Below are 9,563 nucleotides of genomic sequence, written 5' to 3'. Positions count from 1 at the left end.
AATAGAATAGAATAGAATAGAATAGAATAGAATAGAATAGAATAGAATAGAATAGAATAGACAATAGAGTAGAGAAGAGAAGAGAAGAGAAGAGAAGAGAAGAGAAGAGAAGAGAAGAGAAGAGAAGAGAAGAGAATAGACAATAGAACAGAACAGAATAGAATAGACAATAGAGTAGAGAATAGAATAGAATAGAGAATAGAATAGAATAGAATAGAATAGAGAATAGAATAGAATAGAATAGAATAGAATAGAATAGAATAGAATAGACAATAGAGTAGAGAATAGACTAGACAACAGAACAGAACAGATCAGAACAGAGAATAGAATAGAATAGAATAGAATAGAATAGAATAGAATAGAATAGAATTTTTTATTGGCCATTTGGGATTGGACACACAAGGAATTTGTCTTTGGTGCATATGCTCTCAGTGTTTTATGGCAAGTTGTTCCACTGGTTTATGTCAATAACTTACTCCTTAGTTCTAGGTTGGATCCCTCCTTGATTAGTTTCCATCTGTTGCTTCTTTTCCTTCCTTCATGTGCTTTTGAAAATAGGTTGACCTCTTCTTCTTTGGGGCAGCCCCTCAGCTATTGGAAGACTGCTATCATGTCACCCCTAGTCCTTAAGAGAAATAACAGAATGACAGAGTTGGAAGGGACCTTGAAGGTCTTCTAGTCCAAGCCCTGGCTGAAGCAGGAGACTGTAGACCATTCCAGACAAGTGGCTGTCCAGTCTCTGTCAGCTTTAGAAGCCATATTAGGCCGGAAGCTTCCTTGCTGCCACTTTCTCATGTGTGGGAAAGTAAGTGGGGGGATTGAGTAGGGGGTGGTCTTCAGACATAATAGCATTCTTCCTGTCGGTCAAGTTCAGGCCGATCCTGCCTCTGGAGAAGGAGTGGTCGGGGTGCTGTCTCGAGATGGGACGGATGGTGATCGGAGCATGTGATCGACTGAGGAGTGGGGATGGTTTTGGGGTTTTTTGATTTCCTGAGGGAAAACCCAAATCTCTCAGATTCAGGTTTTCCCAGATATGCCAGTTTAGCTATCCTAGTAAATAGAACTTTGAAAGATGCTTGCTTCGGAGTTTTTACTTGGAGTTGGGGTTTTTTCTGGAACATTGACAGTCTCTTCTTAAAACCCTCCAATCATGAAGTACCGACAACTTCTGGAGGAAAACCGTCCCACTGATTCAGTGTTAACTATCAGGAAAACCCTCCTTATTTTGAAGTTGGATCTCTCCTGGATTAGTTTCCATCTGTTGCCTCTTGTCCTATCCTCAGGTGCTTTGGAGAATAGGTTGACCTATTGTTATGAGATGCCACCATCAGATGACCTCCGCCACCATCTTTGAGGAAGGAATGTACACAGTGTGTATATCCTGGATGTTCTCATATAAAATGACCATAGAGGTATGATGTTATTTTTTTCATCTTTATGGGGCATCTTCAGAGGTGAGTAGCCATATGTTGTTCTATGGGAGTTGAAAGCCTCTTCAAGGAATTAAACTCATTAACCTTCATGCTTTGGATAACTGCATTCGATCAATTACATTTTAGAGGCCATCTAAATCTGGCAATCTGTCCTTGTTACTCTGGTTTTGGGCCCCTAAGAGATGGTCCATGAACATCTTGATTGTACCTTTCCTTCATGATCCTGAACCTCATCCTATGATGGACCTATGGTGATCCCCCTAAATTTGCTTACTTGAGACTAACTATCTCATGTTCCTTTGGCCCATCCTCATAAGACATGTACTCAACCCAATCCATCAGTTAGAATAGAGCTGGAAGAAATTTTGGAGGTCTTCTAGATCAACCTCCTGCTCAAGCAGGAAACCTTATACCAAAGAGACCCCCCATGTCTTCTTGTCACTTTCCCCAAACCGAATATCTTTCTTAATATTTGGTGCTGAGAACTATGCAAAGTTTTCCAGGTGTGGTGTCAGCAAGGCAGAATAGAGGGGCTGGAGAACCAGAATTGTGATAGACCTTCTAGCAGCTTTGACCGAGATGTGGCCCAGTTGACATGGATCAATGCAAAGGGCAAACCCAACCAATGATCTGCTTCACCCACCATGGCTTATTCATCAGCAGGGCAACCTTAGCCACCTTTCTCTTTCCACCCCTACCCATCCATGGAGAAAACCTCCACGGCCACCAAGAGAAGACTTCACCCATTGTCAAAGGACAACCAAGGAGAACCAGTAGTTTGCAATGCAGAATCACTTTTATTCAAGTGTAAAGAAAGAACATTGAGAGAAACCATCAGATGCGCCAAGCAGTCCAAAGCAATCCGCATTTCCAGTTTGAGAAATAATTTTAGATGGCAGGGGAGGGACAAGGTCCTAAATGTTTGCAGATCTTCTTTCCTTCAGAACTCCATTCAAAAACCCTTCCTTATCAATTTAGCAGGGGGCTCATTTCTCAGGAAGGGCATGGTACTATCTGCTGAAGGTGGCCAGGAGACAGATGAAAGAGACTTGTGAAAGCTAGATGCAGGCCAGTGTGGGCCCCAGGCATGCCTTAGCCAATCTTCTAAAATCCGGTTTGATCATGGAGAGTCCTGGTTTCCTTAACAGGGGAGGTTGCAAGGATCACAGATGATGCTGCCACGGCGACCGAGTCGTCCCAGGCGGCCTCCGTAATAACCGGCACCGATGCCTCTGATACCTCCGGGGGCACATGGGTTGTAGCCTCCAACGGCGACAGGCTCACAGCTGGCGGAGAGGATGGGACCAGGGATGGTGACCACAACTGCAGGTGGCTGGATGGTCACCTCGGATGATGGGACCTGGTTGATGGGTCGTGGGTTGACTCCGGCCAGGGTGCCCAGGTTTCTTGCAGATTCGGCTAAGCCGCCAGCTCCGTAGCCAGAACCTAAACCAGAGCCAAGACCTCCAGAGCCAAGACCTCCAAAACCGAGACCCCCATAGCCGAGACCTCCACACCCAAGACCTCTGGAACCAGCTGATCCGAAGCCAACAATTGGGGCGGAGTAACAAGTGGGCACAGCACAAGAAGGTCCACAGTAAACCATGACTAGATGGAAGAGCTGTTGAAAGAAGAAGAAGATTTTGTGATTCACAGAGAGCATGAATTTCCTCAAGGAAACAACGGAAGGCTCTTTCTGGTATCATGGACAAGTAGCCTTCAACATACAGAATAACAGAGGTGGAAGGGACCTCGGAGGTCTTCTAGTCCAACCCCCTGCTCAAGCAGAAGAGCCTCTACCATTTCAGATGAATGACTGTCCCATCTCTTCTTAAAAACCTCCAGCATTGGAGCACCCACAACTCCTGGAAGCAAGTCATGATCCCACTTGGGACAGTCATAAATAATGTCCTCATTTTCAAAAACACAAATTTGGATCCCATTGCCCAGTAGTGCGGTCTTTAAGTGAGTCACCCTTGATTTAACAACATGTTTTGCCTTGGTCTTCAGGGAATTAAACTCATTGGCCTTCATGCTTTGGATAACTAGGTTTGATCAATTAAATTTTAGAGGCCATCTAGATCTGCCAACCTGTCCTTGTTACTCTGGTTTGGGGGTCCATAAAAGATGGTCCATGAACATCTTGATTGTACCTTCCCTTCATGATCCTGAACCTCATCCTATGATGGACCTATGGTGGCCCCCATAAGTATTCTCACTTCAGACTGAACATTTCATGTTCCTTAGGACTATCCTCATAGGACATGTCCTCAATCTAATCAATCAATCAATCAATTAATCAATCAATTGGATTTATCCATGTTTGGCCTACCAGGGTTGAAAAGCTCAATATATCGCATTCCAGTGGGTATCACACATTGGCGGTTGTGCCGCATATTTTGAGTGGCAGAGAGCCGCAGCAGAGGGGTAAAAGAGCCACATGCGGCTCCAGAGCCACAGGTTGCTCATTCCTGCCTTATAGTTGGAAGGGACCTCAGAGATCTTCTAGTCCAACCCCCTGCTCAAGCAGAAGACCACCATTTCAGACAAATGACTGTCCCATCTCTTCTTAAAAACCTCCAATGTTGGAACACCCACAACTTCTGGAAGCAAGTCGTGATCACACTTGGGATGGTCATAAGTAACATCCTCGTTTTCAAAAACATACATTTGGATCCCATTGCCCAGTGGTGCAGTCCTTAAGGGAGTCACACTTGATTTACAACCTGTTTTGCCTTGGTCATTAAAAGAACCCAGGTTTCCCTATTGGCTTTGCTTCTTGGAAGTCACTTAGAAAGCTCATGAACTATGACCGTGTGAGAGCCTGGGACATTCCAACTGGTTAAGCATGGGATGAAGAAGTAATTGTTTAGTCTTTTCTGAAAAATCTCCGGAGATGGAGAAGCTACAACCACTATCACATGGCTGCTCCACAGTTCTACAAATCTGAAAGTTTTCCCCAACATTTGAATGAAATATAGGTTTCTGTAACTCTCAGTCTAAGACAGGCATGTTTTCTGAATGCTCAGATCTCTGAAAGGTCAGGGTGAAACCATTTTCTAGGCTCTTCCTAAAAGGAGACAGAACCAATCTTCCTTCCTTCCTTCCTTCCTTCCTTCCTTCCTTCCTTCCTTCCTTCCTTCCTTCCTTCCTTCCTTCCTTCCTTCCTTCCTTCCTTCCTTCCTGTCTCGATTCATGACACAAAGAGCTATAACAGCTTAGAAGGCATCTCAGATGCAAGCAACTTACCAGAGAGACTCTTAGAGAAGCAGTCAAGAGGAGGAGATGAAGCTGATGGAAGCTCTCAACACAAGAAGCTCTTTTATACTGTTTTTCTGTCCCCGCCAGTAGCTTAGAAACATCCCCTTTGTACCTCAGGGTTCTATTAATAAGCAGTTTCTGCACAGCTTATTACTTTAATAGGTAGAAATAAGTGGATGAAGACGTAGCATTTTTTCAACCACATAAGCTGCGGATGTCCCTTTGATCTTTTCTTTTCGTTTCGATGGACGTCATTCATTCATTCAAAACACAACAAATGAATGAAGGCATGACATATGGAAATCGTTACGGAGGGACCTGGTCTATTCCTAGCATCTTTCGTGGAAAATGAACGAAAAATAAATCAAAACTCTTTTTTCAATATTTAAGATCAAGAAGAATTGGCATTTTTTTTTTAGACTAGAATAGAATTATTTATTGGCCAAGTGTGATTGGACACACAAGGAATTTGTCTTGGTGCCTATGCTCTCAGTGTACATAAAAAGATAAGATACGTTTGTCAAGAATCGTAAGGTACAACACTTAATGATAGTCATAGGGTACAAATAAGCAATCAGGAAACACTCAATATCAATATATGGTAAATCGTAAAGATACAAGCAACAAAGTTACAGTCATGCAATCATAAGTGGGAGGAGGTGGGTGATAGGAACGATGAGAAAATTAATAGTAGCGCAGACTTAATGAATAGTTTGAGAGTATTGAGGGAATTATTTGTTTAGCAGAGTGATGGCGTTTGGGAAAAAACTGTCCTTCTGTCTAGTTGTTTTGGTGTGCAGTGCTCTATCTATAGCGTCATTTTGAGGGTAGGAGTTGAAATGATTTATGTCCAGGATGTGAGAGGTCTGTAAATATTTTCACAGCCCTCTTTTTGACTCGTGCAGTATACAGGTCCTCCATGGAAGGCAGGTTGATAGCAATTGTTTTTTCTGTGGTTCTAATGATCCTCTGAAGGTTGTGTCATTCATCATGCCATCAATCACTCCACAAAGTCAGGAGTCTCCCTAGAGGGACCTTTGCTACTGGATTTCCATCACTGATAATAACTTTAAAACAATCTACTAGTATTCCTTGTTCATTTTATTTACTGACTCTGGCTTGTAGGCCACTCCAATCCCAGAAGAAACCAGCACAAAAAGAGACAAAAGCAATAGAAATATTTTCTTGCTTTTGGACATGTCTACCACATATGGCAATATGTGCCGGGTGCTTGATTACACTTCCAACATTTATCTGATCTGCCTTGAAACATTTTTGCCAATCTTGCAGGTGCAAAATGTTTTGATAGATGGAAATGTTTCCACGCTTCTTTGAAAGCTTACTAAAGTTGGGTTGGTCAAAATATTTGGGATAAACCAAATAGTCAGAGGGACTATCATGGAGAAGGTTGAACTCTGAGGTCCTGGAGGTGACAAGACCATCATGAGAAAGTTGAACACGGAGTCCCTGGAGATGACAAGACCATCATGAGAAGGTTGAACACTGAGGTCCTGGGGGTGACAAGACCATCATGAGAAGGTTGAACACTGAGGTTCTGGAGGTGACAAGACCATCGTGAGAAGGTTGAACACTGAGGCCCTGGAGATGACAAGACTACCATGAGAAGGTTGAACACTGAGGTTCTGGAGGTGACAAGACCATCATGAGACGGTTGAACACTGAGGTTCTGGAGGTGACAAGACCATCATGAGAAGGTTGAACACGGAGTCCCTGGAGATGACAAGACCATCATGAGAAGGTTGAACACTGAGGTCCTGGGGGTGACAAGACCATCATGAGAAGGTTGAACACTGAGGTCCTGGAGGTGACAAGACTACCATGAGAAGGTTGAACACTGAGGTCCTGGAGGTGACAAGATCATCATGAGACGGTTGAACACTGAGGTTCTGGAGGTGACAAGACCATCGTGAGAAGGTTGAACACTGAGGCCCTGGAGATGACGACCATCATGAGAAGGTTGAACACTGAGGTTCTGGAGGTGACAAGACCATCATGAGACGGTTGAACACTGAGGTTCTGGAGGTGACAAGACCATCATGAGAAGGTTGAACACTGAGGTTCTGGAGGTGACAAGACCATCATGAGATGGTTGAACACTGAGGTTCTGGAGGTGACAAGACCATCGTGAGAAGGTTGAACACTGAGGTCCTGGAGGTGACAAGACCATCATGAGAAGGTTGAACACTGAGGTCCTGGAGGTCACAAGACCATCATGAGAAGATTGAACACTGAGGTTCTGGAGGTGACACACCATTGGTGATGGGACCTCCAGGGTATCACTGGCTTTATCTACCTTACTAAGCCATGTTAACTAACCTATTTGAACAAACCATAGTTATCAGAGCTTGAGAATTTGTGTGCCAACATCAGCATGTGATTCAAATGTGCTCCGGAACAGACATGTTTTCATGGCTCCATGAAAGCTTACTAAAGTTGGGTTGGTCAAAATGTTTGGATTAGATCAGAGGTTCCCAATCTTTTTCGCCCGCGGCTCCCCCGGAAATCCGACCTGCAACTGCGCATGCGCACCAGACGCGCCCGCGGCTCCCCGGAAATCCGACCTGCAACTGCCCATCAGCGCCGGACCCAGCGGCGAGATATTCATGGCGCTCCCATGACGATAGCGCGGCTCCCTGGGGAGCCGCGGCTCACAGTTTGGGAATCACTGGATTAGATAGTTCAGAAAGTGGGGGCCATCCTGGAGAAAGTTCAACTCTGAGGTTTTGGAGTTGGTGATGGGACCTCCAGGATGCTTCTCCCTCCAGACGTTACTGAAGAGTAAAGTCAACCTGGAGCAGGTTCAGAATGAACTGGGTTTACTGGTTTTCAACAAGGCCCGGAGAACATCATTTTTCCATCTTCTCAATTATTGGGTAGATTCAGGGATATCTGCAGAGTCATAAGCTCCCCACCTTGAGGTCAAAGATAATCTGTGCTGATTCAAGGAAATGCTATCGTTTTTGTGGAGTTGCTACCGAAGACAACAACCCAGCTTTGATCTTACCTTTATCCCCGCCCCAAGGCAGTGGCACATTTCCAAGATCAGATAAACAGAAGCATTTGACCTGAAGTTGGCAAACTTGAAAGGATGCCCAGTTAATCCAGTAGCTTATTTGTGGTGATATGATGATTGTACCACAGAATGCCAAGGCGACAATTTCTGCTGAGTGAAGATCCTTTTTTTTTCTCCTTTTGAATGACGGAACAGAAAATCGTAGGAAGGCTAATGAGGTTTTATGAGTCCCAACTTCCTGTGGACGCGATCCGAATCGTATAAAAGCCCTCTCTGCTCTCTGCAGTGCCATCAGCTTCTGGTTGACACTCCTGTCTTCACTACTTCTCTCCGAAGCAGGTAAGACTTTCTAACTCAGAGAGAATTGCTCCCGGTTGCAAGGAGATAAAGTAGATCTTCAAGCCAGAATCTGAGATTCTGCAAGATTTGGACTTCATTAGAGGCTAGAATGTCTAGATAGAGACCGAGAGAGAGAGAGGAATGAAAGCAATCCAATACTTTTTGAGATAGCTGGGGTAGATTTTCAAGTCAGAATCTGAGGCATTTCAAAATATTGATCTCCTCATAGACTAGAATTCTTCTGGTTGGTTCTCCTGTCTTCACTACTTCTCTCCGAAGCAGGTAAGACTATCTACTCAGAGAGAATCCCTCATGGTTGCAAGGAGATGAGGTAGAATCTTCAAGTCAGAATCTCAGTGTCAGACCTGGAATTATTTCATTGGGGGTGTCACCTGGAACCCTGACATTGAGGTTCTTCAAACTTTGGACCTCATCACGGGCTAGAATGCTTCTGGATGCTTCTGCTTTCGGAACCAGCTTCACACTTTCTATTTGAAGGACTAGGATGGGCTTCATTTTGAGTTTTTTTTTCCCGCCTCTCCTTCTCTATTTTTAGCTTACCATCCAAAGAATTTATGGTTAGGATACTGGAAAGCAACCAGGTCTTTTTGAGATAGCTTAGGTGGTCATGTTTATAATATCCAGGTTGTAATGACAAAAGTTTGAGGGTCCCCACTTAACTTAACTGTTAACTAGAATGAGCAATTGAGACCCTCTCTTGACTTCTTACTCAGAGGTCATGAAACCAGTTGAGAATCTAAGTATAATCTTAGTTTTGGAGAAGATCACAAACAAAATATGGGCAGATCTCCTGGTCTTCTTAGGACTGGGACACTAGCTGGCCAAAGAAAGAAGCATACTCTTCAGTCTTAAACAAAAGTATATGGCACAGAGATGGGATAATATTTACAGTGTATTTTTAGGCTTGATGGACTCAGGAGACACAAAAATGCAGGTTTTTCCCTTACTTTATATCCGAGTTGGAAACACAGAGCCTTTGATTTGATGTTGAATCTTGGTGACTTCAACCATGCATTTTTCTTGGCCGGGTCAAAGAAGCAGACTGGTTTCTTCTAGAACGTTTCTTTTTTTAGTTCTCATGGTAATCCGAGGAAGTCAGTTGGTTGAGGACTATCATGTTGGATCCAAAGTTGGTTTCAAAAAATAATGGGGGTGCTGAAAGAAAGCCAAGTCTTTAAAGTTGGACTTTTGCTTCAAAATTTTCTACTCCCTTCTAAGAAAAGGAAGGATTGGGTTTCCAGCTCTGCCTTCCAAAATTCATGGCCCGTACTGGTGAGCCTCTTGACCATTTTAGGCTGAGGAAGCCTAACTTGAGAAGATCAGTTAGAGGTTGCCATTCACCCCAGTCTTGCCTGTGAAAGTTATCCTGTTGGTTGACAGAATAAGCAACAGATATGGTGACAAAAGTGAATTGAACGCAATTCTCACAATCTCTCTCTATTTCTTATATTAGACTCACTTCAGAACTCAACACC

The 9,563-nt window shown here is 43.8% G+C and overlaps 1 protein-coding gene across 1 annotated transcript; it reads right to left on the bottom strand.

The window, feature by feature from the left end:
• Window positions 1-2,574: 2,574 nt before the first annotated feature.
• On the bottom strand, window positions 2,575-3,039 carry LOC131186801 (chorion class B protein B.L1-like). Its single transcript, XM_058160727.1, has one exon. It carries the CDS (start codon window positions 3,037-3,039, stop codon window positions 2,575-2,577), a length of 465 nt encoding a protein of 154 aa, XP_058016710.1.
• Window positions 3,040-9,563: the final 6,524 nt, after the last annotated feature.

This window comes from Ahaetulla prasina, chromosome 17, assembly GCF_028640845.1.
Source record: "Ahaetulla prasina isolate Xishuangbanna chromosome 17, ASM2864084v1, whole genome shotgun sequence".
Classification (NCBI taxonomy): domain Eukaryota; kingdom Metazoa; phylum Chordata; class Lepidosauria; order Squamata; family Colubridae; genus Ahaetulla; species Ahaetulla prasina.
Note: the sequence above shows the minus strand (reverse complement) of the source record. Positions and strands in the feature narration are given on the sequence as shown.